Raw genomic sequence first — 16,391 nt, 5'->3', positions numbered from 1 at the left:
ATGGATGGATATCTGAAACTGGAATTACTTCAACTGAATTGTAGAAATCCATAATGAGAAACCCCCCCACACACACACGAATGACAGAAGTAGTTTGAATCTTGCGATGACGACCACTGTTTGTCAAAACAGATTTGAAGATATGGTTTTGACTGGTCGGAATGATTTAACATAAAAATTCTTACTGGTCACAACGAGAGTACGACTAGTCGAAATTACATTGTTGATATCTGTGAAAGTCAAACTCTGTTACTCACAGCTGAGAAGCTTCACTTGGCTCAGATCTTGGCTGTATTTACACTGAGCCGTCCACCATCTTGTTTTTGTGCTTTATAACATGAATGGAGTTGGAAACAACCAGATTTTTACGTTTTGTGCATTTGTGTTAGCACCTTGGGCCATGAGAAACGCAATTTCGTTCCTCATTCTCATGTGGTAATGCCAAATAAACAAAACTTGAACTTGAACTTGTATGATGCAGCTGGATTTCATATATTTCATATAATGTAGTATCTGGCCTGCTCTGGGACAACATGGATTGCTATAATTACAATGCTGGCAATGAATCTGAGCCTACAATGACCCATTTAAGGCCATCACAATGGCTAATATCGCAGCTGTATATATGCTGCCAAATCATCTGGATATTCTTTCCTTAATGTTAATATTTAAATCTGGGATCAAAAAAGGGCAAAAATCTTCCAGCCTCCATCTGTATATAGTTCTTTCATTGACTGTATCTGCCCTATTTCCCTTTTCCTCAACTCTCCTTATGTTCTTTGAATATAACAATCTAAGGACGCAGGAGGGAACAAACCACGCGTGTTACTGCATGAGGAACTGTGTATGGCGTTTAATTAGTCTCAGAAATCGTCTCGTATAAACAAACCATGTGCGCACGAACAACAGGAGAGCGCAGAACAACACTGCGGGCATAAAACCATACGAGCGAGCGAGCATTTCTGCTCCGTGCGCGTGGGGCTGCACTAGTAATATGTACATTCTTTATTATTTATTTTCCTTGTACTTTGATGGCTTTGTGATTCTTTTTTTCCTTTTAATTTCTCATATTTTCTTGTTAGTATGGTGTGTTGTGTGCTGGATACCTTGCTGCTGTAACACCGGAATTTGAGATCACTAAAGTACATCTATCGATCTATCAATCTATCTATCTATCTATATATATCAATCTATCTATATATCTATCTATCAATCTATCTATCTATATATTTATCAATCTATCTATATATCTATTTATCGATCTATCTCGATCTATCTATATCGATCGATCTATCTATCTATATCTATCTATGTCAATCTATCTATATCAATCGATCTATTGATCTATCTATATCTATCTATGTCGAATATCTTGTCAATCTATCTATTAATCTTTATCGATCTATCTATGTCGATCTACCTATCTATCCCCAAACGGACCTGCAGTGGCTGCGAGCTGGCACAGCATTAAAACGTGTTCATGTAAGACTGAGGTATCTGACAGACGAACACACATCAACATCTCTGTTGGCAATTGTGGAAAGGATATTAATACGAACCTAAAAAAAAAGGAGAGCAAAAAATAACCGACTTCCACTGCTGTGTCACTCAGCTCTGCGGCTATATTTAACGGCACATCCGATACTATTTTGGTTGTTTTTCATCCCGTCAAGTGTAAAAAGCTTGGGAGTGACTGTTGTGAGACAGAGCCCAACACAGGGGGCACAGCTTCAAACACACAAACTGTAATTCATGTCTGAACACGGGCAGGACCAGCAACAGATTGACACTTATCCAGTTTATTTATAAAATCAAAGTGGTGTAGACCTGGCTCAGTGAATTTCAAAATGCAGTGTGTAGGAAGAGATACAAAATAATACAATAGTTTACTGACTTATGTCTTTACAGGAAGATCAAGAAAACCACATTATCCACATTTGAGGAAAAGAAAAATTTAAGGAAAAAACAAAAGGACAACTCCTTTAGACATCTCTACCTGATAAAGGGATTGGGAGCGTTACGGCTCCCAAAGGTCTGTGCCCGAAGTAGAGTGGAACACACACGAGTATAAGCAGACAATCAGCCACGTGCCGATCTCTCTGAACATCTTTACAAAGCGACAAACTCGAAAGTTAAAAAAAAGGCACCACACGCGCACAATACGAGGAGATTCTTTGCCACACATTTGTAATGCTGTAACCGACAAACTTTAAGGCGAGTGTCATGTGCAAAAAACATCTGGAATATACGCGTCGCACAGACTGCTCAGTGTCCTCCCCTAGTGAAGTGTGCTTTTGATTCTTAAGTTTCCGTTACCGCCGACGTCTTTAAAAAAATACTTGAATGTGTTAGGATTTTTAAAAGAATGATTGCATCATCACTATGTTGCTTGGCATCACAGGCATATTCCAGGCTTCCCGGGTGTGGGGGCGAGTGAAAGCAGAGGCGAGCGTTGCTGGAGGTGGAGGCTGCTGCTGCTGCTGCTGCTGCTGCTGCTGCTGATGCTGCGTGGATTTAGTTCCTGTAGCTTTTGCGTCCCTCTCCCTCCTTGAGGAAGGTCCACATGAGGGTGTTGACGATGTCGGGCTGGTCCTGCTGCAGCCAGTGACTGGCCCCGGAGATGATGTTGAGACGGAAGTGGTTCCTGATGTAGAGGCGGCACGCCTCGGCCATCTCCTGCTCCAGGAAGGGGTCGCGCTCGCCCCACAGCAGCAGCACCGGAGACCTGACGTGGTTCTGGCTCAGGGGGAGGGAGCTGCGGAGAGAGAGAAGAGAAGAAGATAGATATTCCTCCAGAAAGGTTTATTATAACTATCTGGTGTGGCCAGCTGGAGGAACTTTTTTTCCCTGCAGCCCAGACACTGAACTGCTGGCCGTTGGGCCAGGTTCATCCTGCATACCCATGGGAACTCTCACACACACACACACACGCTATCTTGGTTGTTTACACCCCCCCGGCAACCGCAAGTGACGTCATCCACTCTGTTGCTCTGCGTCTCTAGACTCTGCACCCCTGTGCTTTCTCCATGCTCTCAGGGGAACTTCAAGTCACGTGACGCAGGCCCCTTGACATTACTACATTTGCTTTTGCACATTTGTCTATTCATCTGCTGTTTATTTTTTGTTATGCTATTTTGTGGCCGTTAACCATTTTTGATTATGATTCTAATATAATGAATTGGACACCGGTTGACTCCTATACATCCTTGTCTACACCTAAGACGGAATTGAAAAGAAAAATAACCAATTGGGTCTTTTCTGATCCACGCTGTGCCCTGAATGTCCAAAGTGAAATAGTTGGTGGATCTTGTTCTGTACTTACTGGATTTAATAGAAATGAGTGATGCAAGAGAATCTGGCAGTTGTTGACAGTAAAGCTTTATATATAATAACATGACGGGATATGTCTTCTTTATTCTAGTGACATCCAACCAACACTGTGATGGAGAGAACAATGGTGGGTGCGGAATTTGAAAATAGTAATAACCTAAAGGTCGCTGTAAATGGATGAATACTTTACATTATGAATTCCATGTTGTGTGCTGGGAAAGGCTCCAGCCTACGGCACTCTGGACAGAATAAGTGAACATATACACTGTGACGCAGATGGAATTTGCCGTCTCCCTGGTGTTTAGGTGCAGTGTGCACCTTTTGGAGGGACTCATTGGGCATGGGTCACTGATATTCATTTTTTTACGTAAGCATGCTACAGCAATTCTGAGACAACTCTCGGATTGAGAAGGGAGCAGATGGCACGTTCAGCCATGTGTGCGTACAGCTTGGTCTCAGATGTACGAACGAAGTGTATGTAAGTGTATATGTAAATATAGGTATTTGATGACAGTGTTGTTGCCTCAAAGGAGGGAGAGGTTTCATTTTTTGCCACTTCGGCGCTCTGACAGTAGATGGCGCTGCATGACATGATGTATCTCTGTATGCAGCATACTCGGTGGTACAGTGTAACATGAAGTATCTCAAAAGTTTTGTTATCACTCACTCACTCACTCACTCACTCACACACACACACACACTCACTCACACTCACACACACTCACACACACACACACACACACACACACACATACACACACACACACACACACACACACACACACACACACACACACACACACACACACACACACACACACACCAAGACCAAGACCAAGACCAAGACCAAACACTGATGTGGACTTAAGAGACCTAAAAGTAGTGCAATAATGCTGAAATGTTTGCATATGGCAACAACATGCCCCCTACAATAAGATCTGTCTTATATATGACTAGTATCACAATATGAGTTCTACTGTATAAACCCTAAAAAACATCAGATTCAGCTCTGAGGTGTGTTTGAGCTATTTTTGACAAAACTTGTAACACAATCTATTTCTCTCTTTTTTTGGCGAGTGAACTGTTCCCACCTGAAGACATTCCTGAAGTAGTTGAGGGCTCCGGTCAGAGCTCCCGGCTGTGAGAGTGCGTACATGTAGGCTTCCAGATCCTCGGCAGTGAGCCAGCGGCCTTTCCTCCCGATCCCCGTGCTGCGACTGGTGAACAAGGCCTTCAGTGCCTGCAGCACAGCAGGGACAAACGCAGAGGTGAGGGCATGTTCAGCATTCGACTGCTACAATCTGATCCAGCAAACATTTACAGACGGACACCGGTGTCGTTGTAATACGAGTTCGAAAATGTCCTTAAACTCTTGTGACCTTCAGTCAAACCTCTGGCAGATAGGGCGACTGAAAATCTCAGGGTGGCACACCAAAACTAAAAGCCAGGAATTCCATTGTGCCGTTGTAGTATATTTTGGAGAGGTTGATTTTGTTTATTTATCCTTGAAAGACTGTAAGTCTGTTTTTTTGTTACCTTCGTTATTAAATGCTACTTTCCCCTCCCACAATAGCTTAACGGTTACAAAAGGTCAAGAATGTATACATGATGGAATACTTGACTGCACAGATGCAACTGAAATTGCGAAGGAGATGGGCTCCAGGTTGTAGGTCACCTTAATCAGGAACACTGTACTTCATTTCCATGTATAGTTGGTTTTTTTGCTAGGTCGGAGGGGGGGGGGGGGTATATTTGTACACTCCATCACCACCACTGTTTTGTTACTTGTTATGTTAATTGCGTGTTATTGTTCAATTCTGGCAATAAAGTTAAAAAAACACTGCCCCTTCACCTATCTATAAACTATACTTTATTGATTTAAATGAATAGTACCTAATGTAAAATTCAATAATGAAGTGCATCCACAGCTGCTGGGCTGGTTGGCTGTTTTTTTACTTATTATTATACTTCCAAACTATACTATTTAACGATTATAAAAAATACCTTATTGATTTAAAGCTCAGCTCACAGATTAACGAATTATATATTTTAAATGTGGTCAAAACTCCAAGTTGCTGACTTTCTTTTTTTCAGGCATAGTGCCTATCTTGTGGCTGTAAGCTTATACTTAACATACAGATGTAACTGTGACTACATGAGAGTGATGTGGATCTACTCATCTAATTCTTCATTCAGCCTAAAGTTAATTGAGTAAATTGAATTGTGCATTTGCAAACCTGAACTCTGAACTTTTTTAATATGTGAATAAAACTTAAATATCATAATAGCAAAAGTAAAACTGAGGAGATATGTTCATATTGTTCTTCAAGACCTCAAGATTCGATTTAATTATAGTCTTTGAGTTCACATCTCCCAAAGGATTAGTTCCTCATCTTGTCTACAGCAAAACGTCTTCTTTCTTATCAGTCTGTCTTTAGAGCTCGCATCGGTGCGAACGCCAGAAATAGGCCGACGCCACGACAACATGCAACATACACCAGTGCATGCGCAAGTCGACGTGATCTCACACACACACACACACACACACACACACACACACACACACACACACACACACACACACACACACACACACACACACACACACACACACACACACACACACACACACACACACACACACACACACACACACACACAACCTTGACCTTGAAACTGCTCAAGCCCACACACACACACAGACACACACACAACAGACCACCTTAAAATCGTTGATGGAGAGCATGAGCTCCGGGAAGCGGGGCAGCTGGAAGAAGAAGAAATGACTGGATTTCAGCAGCTGGCTCGGGTGGCGCAGAGCGTAATCTGGGAGAGGGGAGAGGAGGAGAGGAGAGAGAAAGTCAGTTGTTGGATAGTAATTAAAGGCCAACTCTGCAGACGCCGAGTGTTGCTGTCGACGTGATAACACTCGTTGCCTCTGCCTCCGTCTGCACCAGCTTCACATCAGCCTCCCCGTAATTAGTCTCTCATCATCTCCCCCCCTTGAGGCAGAAGGAGGATTTGCCAGATGGATGCAAACATGAAAATGGAAGGAATAGCGCTTCCCTAATTAAATGAGATTATAATTGCGGTAATAATCCAGGAGCCAAACCGGAGACTCCCTCATTAGTGCGAGGGGGGAAAAAATTGGTTTCCTTTCACAACGCGGAGAACGATGTCAATGAGGACTTGTTCCCTCGCACACGGTGAATCGTCCCTACCTGTGAACACGGAGGGGTGGGGACAGTTCAGGACGATGAGCTTTGTCACCATCTCGGGGTAGTGAATGGCGAACAGCCACGCCACGGTCCCGCCCCAGTCGTGGCCCACCAGGCAGCATCGGTTGTACCCTTGGAGGAAAAGCAAATTAAGATGGTTAGACGGTTTTCGCAACAGACAGCAGCGCAGTGACGATTACAACAAGAGCCGGACAACCGTGCTGATGATTTTTCTGCTCTCACTTCATCATTGCTGGCTTGCCCCCCGCCCTCAGAAGACATTTACATCCCATCAAATGGATGTTCTATATGACATACGACCAAATGCAGATCAAGGTCAGGGACATCCGTCTGAGGGATTCTGATCACATTACGGTTCCAGTCTCCGCAAACTAATCCCCTTACCTTGGCTCGCACCGTTTACACCCACTGGTATGATTCATCATCTCAACACTGATACAAAATAAGCCTCAACAACAAAAACAGGGATCATATCGGTATGTCTGGGAGAACCTGTTAGGAAAATGACAGAGCCGCGGGACATTTTCTACTACCAGTCTGCTGTTAGCACTGATACTTGTTACAAAAATGGTAAAAAATGGGGAATGTCACTGGCCACGTGCAAGGGTTAAAGGCCAAAACCTCTGATTGGCGTAGCACCATTAGCAGGACTGTGAATGTGGACGGCAATGTGGGCTCTAATGGTGAAGGGGGGAAAAAAAGAAGCTTTGTAGTACAATCACAGATGAGAGCACAGCAGTTAACATATCAGCAGCGTCCTACTTCCACTCAAATGACCATCAAGTGAAACATTGTGCAGCGATATGCATTATTGAGCACACGCGGCTCCTGGAAGCCTGTCAAGCGATAATTAACAGTGATAGCAGAACAAGGCGAGAAACTACAGTGCAAAAAAACCTTGAAAAACCTTTAAAAAAACAATTTTCCAAGAATATTTACCACCCATTGTGTTGCTTCTTTGCTGGACTGTTATGTCCAATATTCTTCTTATAAAAATGGACCAAATGAGTGTGTTTAATGTGAAAGTTGTCGCTCGCAGCGATGAACACACAAAGAATTCTGACCTTATACAATACCAATCGGCAGAGCCGTCCCTGGCATATATGGGGCCCTAAGCAGAATTTTGATTTGCAGTTGCAGCAGTTTTTCGGTGGGCATGGCTTTGATAAACAAGAGTCTGCGATATACTTTAACGGCCAGTGCTAGGCAATAGAAAAAGTTGGCAACGAGCCGGTGTAGACACTGGAGCATAGAGCAGCAAAAGGAAGCAGACATTTCCCTCGAGAGACCAAAACAGAGTTAATATTCGCCCTGTCACGATAATTATGTCATCGACTTATCGTGCGATACATGAATATGACCTCAATATTTTATCTACATGCATGTTTGTTGACATAAGAATGAATGTCTTCAACAGTCCAGCAAGTCTCGCTGCTTCTATCCTCTCATCTGTTCTCATCCTATGATTCATCAATTACTGTTTTGGTCGATAAAGTGTCAGAAAAAAAGGGATTTTTAATATTTGTCTAAAGGCAACAAGTCTTCAAATTGCTTGTTTTGTGTGGACCTAAACGCGAGTATGATCTGGGGATAACAGTTCTCTCAGCAGCAACACAATTCGTGCCGGACTTGCACGCGCAACGACAAAGCTGATATGATTCAGGATCAAAAAAATGGATTTAAAGATGACATATTATGCAAAAATCACTGTTTCAGTATTTGTACACATAAATGTGTGTATAAGTGGAGCCTGCGAGCCCACAAACAGAAAAAGTGAGAGGGCTAGACCCTACCACCTCTGAACAACTGGTTCAGATTTCTCTCCCACTGTGATGTCACAGTTGGATTCTTTTGGGGTAACCCTGCCTGCAATCTGAGAATCTCCACTTTTCTGGTGAACGGGCATGATATTTCCTACACGTTTTGAAATCGGTTGACCAATTACAACAGATTGGGCCAGCAGGCCAATTAGAGCAGATTGAGGTTCATCGGGAGGGCGGGGCTAAAAGAAATCCAGGCGTTTTAGATCGAGGGTGAAAAGATGAGCTGCAAGAACGGGCAGTATGAGAAGCTTTCAAGTGGTAACCCAAATTAAAAGTATGAACCTGAATATGAGCATAATATGTCACCTTTAAAATGACGATAATATTGTTTATTTGAATAATTTCTGGGACAATATATTGTGCGAAGTTATTGTGACAGGCCTAGTTAATATTATAGTTTTTATTTGGCGTTTAAACAAGTCTAAATTAAGTCCACTACCATGGAATGTTGGCAACTTTACAAGATGATAATATATATATGTACATATATATATATAAATATGTATGTATATATATTGCTTTAGTAGGCTACTGGACACGACCTACTTTACCTGGAGTCATTAGAGAGTCTTCACTCCTGTACATGTCAGTGCAAAGAAAGACAGGTGCATCATGTTTCCCTGGCTACAGTGACAGAAAAAAAGGAGCTTTGATGTGCCGGCCAGCAAAAGAGCAAAAAACATCACACTGGCCAGATAATCATCGGTGCATGCTGGTGTGGATGACGGCCTCGGGCTAACTCCCAGCTAGTGATAGCATGCGGTCACCAGCCTGCGGGCTCTCCGTCCACACACTGTCCCGTGCTCATTGAGAGTGAGTCACGGGGAGTTTGTCATGCCACGCTGCAGTTCCCGAGGGCAGTCCAGCTCGAGGTAAACAAGTTTATTTTTTGACTCGAGACACTGTCGGAGCAGTGTGGGGGCTCGCTTTGGATCGCGGCCTCTCCTGCGCTCCTCTCACCTAAGTACTCCACGATGTCCTTGACGTCAGTCACCAGGTGCTCGAAGCGGTAGCTTTCGGCGGAGAGCGGCAGGTCGGACTCCCCGTAGCCCCGCATGTCGACGGCCACGACGCGGAACTCACTCTTGAACTCGCGCAGCTGGTATCGCCAGGAGAACCTAGGGGCACAAGAAACAGACGTACAGAGGGCCTGTTTTATTAATATCTCACGATGGCCTTCACACCTGAAGAGACAGTCCTTGATTTGTTTTCTTCTGCAGCAGCTTTACCGCCTGTCCTATTCTTGCAACACATTAGTACATATCTCAGTAATTTGCCTCAGATGGGTTTGAAAAGGAAAAGAATGATCAGAATCAGTGCAGCAGAAGAGGACGTGCACCCCAAAAAACACTGGATCCTACATTGACTCATAACGTTGATGAATCTACATGTCTTTAAAACCCCACACCAGCAGTTTGTAATCCATGTTTTCTGTTAAAGATGACATTTTATGCAAAAATAACCTTTTCATTGTTTCTGCACATAAATGTGTGTATCTGTGGTCTGGCTAAACACCCGTTCAGATTTCTCTCCCACTGTGATGTCATAGTTGGATTCTTTTGGGGTAACCCCGCCTGCAATCAGAGAATCTCCACTTTTCTGGTGAAGGGGCGTGACATTTACCACACATTTTGAAATCGGTTGACCAATCACAACAGACTGGGCCAGCTGGCCAATCATAGCAGACTGGGTTTTATCGGGAGGCGGGGCTAAAAGAAATCCAGGCGTTTCAGACAGAGGACGAAAAGAGGAGCTGCAGGAATGAGCAGTATGAGAACACTGATGCCTTTTGTGAACATAAGAGCATGTAAACCTTTTCAAGTGGTAACCCAAATTAAAAGTTTGAACCTGAATATGAGCATAATTTGTCACCTTTAACAATTTAGAATCTCCAAGCCCAAACCTCGACATCCGCGTTGAGTCCCTCAGAGCTACTCGGCACATTGTTGTTCACTGGTTGAGTAGTATTCTCCATTCCAATTGAAACTGAACTCAATATATGAAATTGTCCCTTTAAAAGTATGTTTTAGTGCCAGTTGAAACTCTTAACACTGTATAAATGTGAGGTTAATTAACTTAACACCAACTTTTTTAAACTCGCACTTTCTTTTCAACTGAGAGTCGGTCATCTCAGTGCAACAGAAGCCTCTTCTTAATTCTAACCGGTCCTCTGATCGTGTGGACTGGTGGGACGTCAGAACTGAAGATCTTGTCCGCTGTACAGGCTCCTCGTCAGGGCCTGGACCACCCCCTCATCACCCCACCCCCCCCCCACCCACTCCTCTGTTCAAGTGATTGGAAGCAAGACGCGGAGGCCTTGCTGTGATTCTGATGAGTCAAGACAAGATCCCAGCAACGAACCCTCAGATCTTAGAATATAGATGAGGCTTAAAGCAAATTAAGCCCCTTGAAACACACACACACACACACACACACACACACACACACACACACACACACACACACACACACACACACACACACACACACACACACACACACACACACACACACACACACACACACACACACACACACACACACACACACACACACACACACACACACACACACACACACACACACTCCTTTCCGCAGAAGGGAGTTATTATAACATATATATATATATATTTTAAGAAATATATATATTAAATATATATATTTCAGTGTTAAAGAGTTGATTCCAACCACCTCACACAGTTTATTATTCCGGCGGAGAATACGGCAAGTGAAGCAGAGCCAGCGCTCCCATCTTCCATTAATTAAACCCACGTCCTATCAGCAGCTTAGATATTATGTCGGAGATATGGACGGGCTTATAGCTCCTGACAACCTCTTTGGCCCCGATCCAGGAGCCAGCGCTCGACACCATTTTTCACTTCATATCAGGGGGAAGCGATCTTGAACGCTCTGGACCCTCTCCTCCCCCCCCTACGGCAAATCGTGTCTGCAAAAATTAGAACTCCTCGGTTGGCGTGGATTCGTTTTGCGAAGCCCAGGAGCGAGCAGTGCAGCTGAAAGACTCTTCATAGTCAGGGGATGTTTTTCAGAGAGATGACAACTCTCTGGTCTGGTTTATTGCTGGTAAACGCAGTGGAGCTACAACCGTCAATCATAATTGTCCCCCTTACGCACCCACCCACCCTGATGTCCCTCTGACCTACCAGAACTCGGGGAAGCCGTGTAGAAACAGCATGAGCGGCTTTCCTCTTTCTCCAGCAGCGACATAGTGAAACCTCAGGCCCGACTCCTGAGTGTAAAAAAGACACAGGCATTAAGATGTGAGCATTAAGGGCTCTCGTCCGGAGCCACTTACCGGACGCAACGGAACAAGTCAGCACTTTTAACGTGAGTGTTAAATCTAATTATCAGGAAAACAAGACATGAATACCGTATTATCTTTCATGTCAACACACACACACACACATATGAGTATGATATGATCAGTTAGTAATCGACTACTAAAAAAATCACTATATTTTTGATAATCAATTAATCATTTTTTATGGGGAGTTCTCTGATTTCAACTTCTTAAATGTGAATATTTTCTGGTTTATTTGCTCCTCTATGACTGTACTAACTATCTTTGGTGTGGGGACAAAATAAAACATCATCTTGTGGTTTTTATGGAAACACGATCGACATTTTGCACCATTTCATGCACCAAACAAATAATCGATTATTTGAGAAAATAATCGACAGATCAATCGGTATTGAAAATAATCGTCGGTTTCAGCCCTAAATATGACATTTCCATTTGGGAACTTTCTGTGTTGTCATTTATGCAGTGTCACTTTGACTGTGCCTGTTTTTGATTGGTTTATACGTTTTACAGCTAAACATACAACCAAAGCACAGATGATCCAGAATATCATTAGCAGTAATGACTCCACTGCATTAGCAGTAATCAATTTGGACGTGTGGGATGTCTGCCTGTACAGCTCAAGTGAAACAACAGAAGCTGTATCATACAGTAGGGCATCTTCCTGAATATCTCTGGTTACAGATTACTATCATCCATACTCAACATAACAGCTATAAAACCAGAGGCAGACAGTTCAAATAAATATGAAGTTGGCAAAAAACAAAAAAAGGACTTTTGGAGGCCAGGTCAGGCAGGCTGCTAATGAAATTTCACGTGCGCCATTCATGTGTCTTTGTTGTACTTTGTGGTGGTTGTTGTGAATACTAGTTTTCTAGTTTAGTATATTAAGACTTTGTTTTAAGATCATACTTTATCGTACATGTTTTAAGTCTAACTTTGAATAACTCGGGTGCATGATGGAAAAATATGTTCTCTCTTTCACATGTTTTTCACTGGATCAGTTTTTTTTTTTTACTGTCAAGTCATGTTTGCAGTAGTTTCATGATGAAGTCACGTTTCATACCAGCATGATCAGATATGTTGCTCCCACAAAACCTTGTTTAGAATCCAATAAAAGGAACCAAATGACAGTCTGGCTGAGTGATCCCATGTGAAACATCTGTAACTACAGTATGTACATTTATTCCAAAACTAGAGTTTTGAGGTACCGATTAGAGCAACAGTTAATTGATTAGTAATCAACTATTAAATTCTTCGACAACTATTTTAATAAGCGATTATTCGGTTCAAGTAGTTTTTATGGAAAAAAAGTCAAAATTCTCTGATTTCAGCTTCTTAAATGTGAATATTTGCTGGTTTCTTTGCTCCTGCATGACACTAAACTAAATATCTTTGGTGTTTTGACAAAACAAAACATCATCTCGGGGGTTTTGGGGTCACGCGGTCGACATTTTTCACAATTTAACGACATATCATGAACCAAACGACTCATCCACACAGATTAATCGATTATGAAAACAATCGTTTGTTGCGGCCCAGGTACCAATGCATTACAGAGCATTTAAAAAAAGGGAACAACTCTCTGCTGTCACTCTGCATTAACAAAGGTTTAACATTGAAGATTTCTTTTTGTTTTGGTTTTTTTTCAAATTCGATGCAGTCATAGATGGAGCTGGCGCACAGGACACACTAATAACACACGAGCTGCTACATTAAAAATGCAACCGCGTGGCATCTTAATGCATCAACGCTCATAATTCATACAACAATGACCTGAACCACTTTGCCGCAGATTGATTGGGGCTTAATTCACTTTCGACACTCTAAACACATCTGGCTGCTCCTGTACTTCAGGGCCTCGGTGAGAACTTGTAATGCAGTAGACTGTACTGCGGTGGGACTGTGCCATTGCCGCTGTCATGTACAGCGAAAGTGGACCTTTTATCTTCCTTCTTCGTCCTTTCCCCCGCCGCGGAACACTGTGGGCCGCGGCTTCGGGCTCTGGAGACAGACGTGCCTCCGGTATTTAATGACATAGTGTTGTGGAGCTGAGCAGCGGTGGTCTGAGGTGCGAGGCGGCATGTGGCGCTGCGAGGCGGCGCGAGGAGCTGTTCCTTTCAGCACCACCTGAGCGCCGCGCTGCGCCGCGTTATGAAAAAACAAACCGGAAATATCGGAAATAATAACAACGAGAACATTAATAACACATAAACAGATGCCTCTCTATATTTTGATCACAGATCAGGCCTGTGTGGGGTTTTTTTTTGGGGGGGGGGTTCACGACGTGACACCGCAGAAAGGTGTCACACACACACACGCGCACGCACGCACGGGTTTCCCTCCCTCATTCATGCCCGAGGGTGTGCGTGCGTGCGTGCGTGCGTGCGTCTTACCTTGATCCGGACATAGCAGTGGGTGCCCAAGGACGTGTCGTTCAGACAAGCCGGGGGAGCGTCGCGGATCGCCCACCGGAAGGTGGCCGTCGGCCGCAGGAGGACGCTCCAGCAAAGTTTCAGCAGCGCCACGACGGCGCCCAGGGCGCAGTAGCCGTAGATCAGCGACCAGTAGCCCCACACTCGGACCCTGTGCGCGAGTCGGACGGGGAGCAGCAGCAAGTTGTGGACCACTCTCGCCATCTTTACATCGCCGCAGGAGGGAAATATCGCGGCGCGGATCCCGTTATATGGATCTCTCCCCCCCTCTCACTCTCTCTCCCTCTCTCTCTCTCTCTGTGTCTCTGCGTGTCAGTCGGCGGTCGGTGTTCGATCGCCGCCCTGACAATGCCGTCGTCTCGCCGCCAGCGCGCGCGCGCGCACGCCCGTCTGAAGGGAGGGTCCCGACACGCGCGGTTGAATGGGACGCCGGCGGAAGCATCACGTCGGGGTTCTCACGCGTGCGTGCGACAGCGGCGGTGTTGTCGTTGTTGTCGTTGTTGTTGTTGTTGTTGTTGTTGACTGCACGAGGCAGGTCGGAGCTTTCCGGCCGAGAGGCGCCGAAACCACCAGAATCCCTGCAAAGCGCCGCGGCTGTCAATCAACGAAACCATTATGGTGATTTCAAATTGAGTCACCAACCATGTTTGTTACGTGACTTAACTTAAAGGTATAGCTTGTTTTGTTTTGGGGGTTTTTTGGCGGCAAATTAATATTTGAATCAGCTGTAATGCGGTCACAGGTGTAGCCGATAATCGATTAATCGACTGCTAAATGAATCCCAACTATTTTAATAATCGATTAATCGGTTAAAGTCGTCAAAATTCTCTTAAAATTCGCTTCTTAAATGTGAATATATTCTGGTTTCTTTGCTTCCTCTATGGCAGTAAACAAAATATATATTTTGTTGTGTGGACACAACAAAATATAATTCAGTGAACTCAGTGAGGTCCCAAGTCCAAAATATAGACCCTAATGTCAGTTCTATCATTGAAATGGAAAGTCAATAGAAATGGAAAGTCAAACACTTTTCCTTTTTTAAAGGGTATATTAACATATTCACTGCCAATAGATATCGCACTAGCACCGGTATCTCAGACAACAGACGCGTGAGTGGCCACGCCCCCCAAAGTGTCCTCTACAGTCTGTGGGTGTTGAGGCCCTACTCTTGGGCCACAACCAGCTAAGAGATCGCAACGTGATTGGTTGTACACTCTTCTTCATCGTTTTTTTTAACGGCGGTGGGCGGCCAGTGTAACAATAGGCGCATTGCCGGCTCCTTCTGCTCTGGAATTTTCCCTTTCCTCCGTCAGGGGCAGATATTAAAATGGCGGAAAAGGGAAAGAGCAGTAGATGAAGTGACTTTTTTTTATTGTTGTGCTTGTTTGATTTGCTAATATATTGTTCGTTCTGATAGGTTCAAAAGAAGTTGTTGATTGTTGTTAAATGAAGTGCGCAACGACCCCTTAACCTAACCCTAACCCTAACCCTTCCCTTAGCCTAACCATAGCCCTAACCCTTCCCTTAGCCTAACCCTAACCCTTCCCTTACCCTAACCCTAACCAAATTAAATACTGCATTTAAATGCTTTAAAAGTGTAAAATCACAGAGAATATGTGAGATGTTTACGTCTTTTGTATTCCTGGAGACGAGACAACGCACATGCCCAAGCGGTGGACCAGTGAACGAGCTCATTCTTATCTGGTTCTTGGTTGCAGACATACCTAAACAACCAAAAGCACAACCACTGTGGATACATTTAGCTTAGAAGGCTACATGAGAGCCAACAGAAGAACAATCCAGCCATAGCTGCCGTTGAGACTGCTAAAGTAGATCTGTTGGGTCTCGTCAGCAGGTTGGTTTGGAGAAGCTTGTGGGTAAATTACTTTGAGATTGCTTTTAGCAATAAAAAGTGCTCTATAAATGAAATGTATTATTATTATTTTATTATTATTAAATTGTGTTTTCTTTTTAAAATTTTTAATTCTTAAATCACATCAGTTTGCTTTCATCCCAAATGATTGGAGGTGAAAGTAAAAATACAGAGCATCCTTTTTACACTCATACTAAATTATTTAACCGACTGCATTATTTATTCATGAATTCAGTAATTTTTTTGTGTCTGCTAACATTTTATTGTGTTGTCAGTTTTTGGGGGCTCCAAACTGTATATCTCATTGCAGCAACACTGTAAATATCACATAACTCCTTTAGGTCACAGTTTGTATTCGTGAACCTTGAC

At 43.6% G+C, this 16,391-nt stretch overlaps 1 protein-coding gene across 1 annotated transcript; it reads right to left on the bottom strand.

Moving 5' to 3' along the window:
• Positions 1-1,783: 1,783 nt before the first annotated feature.
• On the bottom strand, positions 1,784-14,727 carry ephx4 (epoxide hydrolase 4). The gene is made up of 7 exons (XM_035647883.2): positions 14,111-14,727; positions 11,557-11,642; positions 9,353-9,510; positions 6,552-6,680; positions 6,053-6,156; positions 4,422-4,570; positions 1,784-2,755 (listed from the first exon to the last, which is right to left on the bottom strand). The coding sequence occupies exons 1-7, from the start codon at positions 14,351-14,353 to the stop codon at positions 2,515-2,517; spliced, it is 1,110 nt and encodes a 369-aa protein (XP_035503776.1). The 5' UTR covers positions 14,354-14,727; the 3' UTR covers positions 1,784-2,514.
• Positions 14,728-16,391: the final 1,664 nt, after the last annotated feature.

The sequence above is a fragment of the Scophthalmus maximus genome, chromosome 13 (assembly GCF_022379125.1).
Source record: "Scophthalmus maximus strain ysfricsl-2021 chromosome 13, ASM2237912v1, whole genome shotgun sequence".
Classification (NCBI taxonomy): Eukaryota; Metazoa; Chordata; class Actinopteri; order Pleuronectiformes; family Scophthalmidae; genus Scophthalmus; species Scophthalmus maximus.
This window is presented reverse-complemented; position numbering and strand designations above follow the sequence as displayed.

Coding starts and splice junctions, on each gene's coding strand:
- ephx4 (XM_035647883.2), bottom strand. CDS start 14,353: ATGGCGAGAGTGGTCCACAACTTGCTGCTGCTCCCCGTCCGACTCGCG. Junction 11,643..14,110: donor ACTGCTATGTCCGGATCAAG/GTAAGACGCACG, acceptor TTTTACACTCAG/GAGTCGGGCCTGAGGTTTCA. Junction 6,681..9,352: donor GGACATCGTGGAGTACTTAG/GTGAGAGGAGCG, acceptor TTTTCCTCCAAG/GGTACAACCGATGCTGCCTG.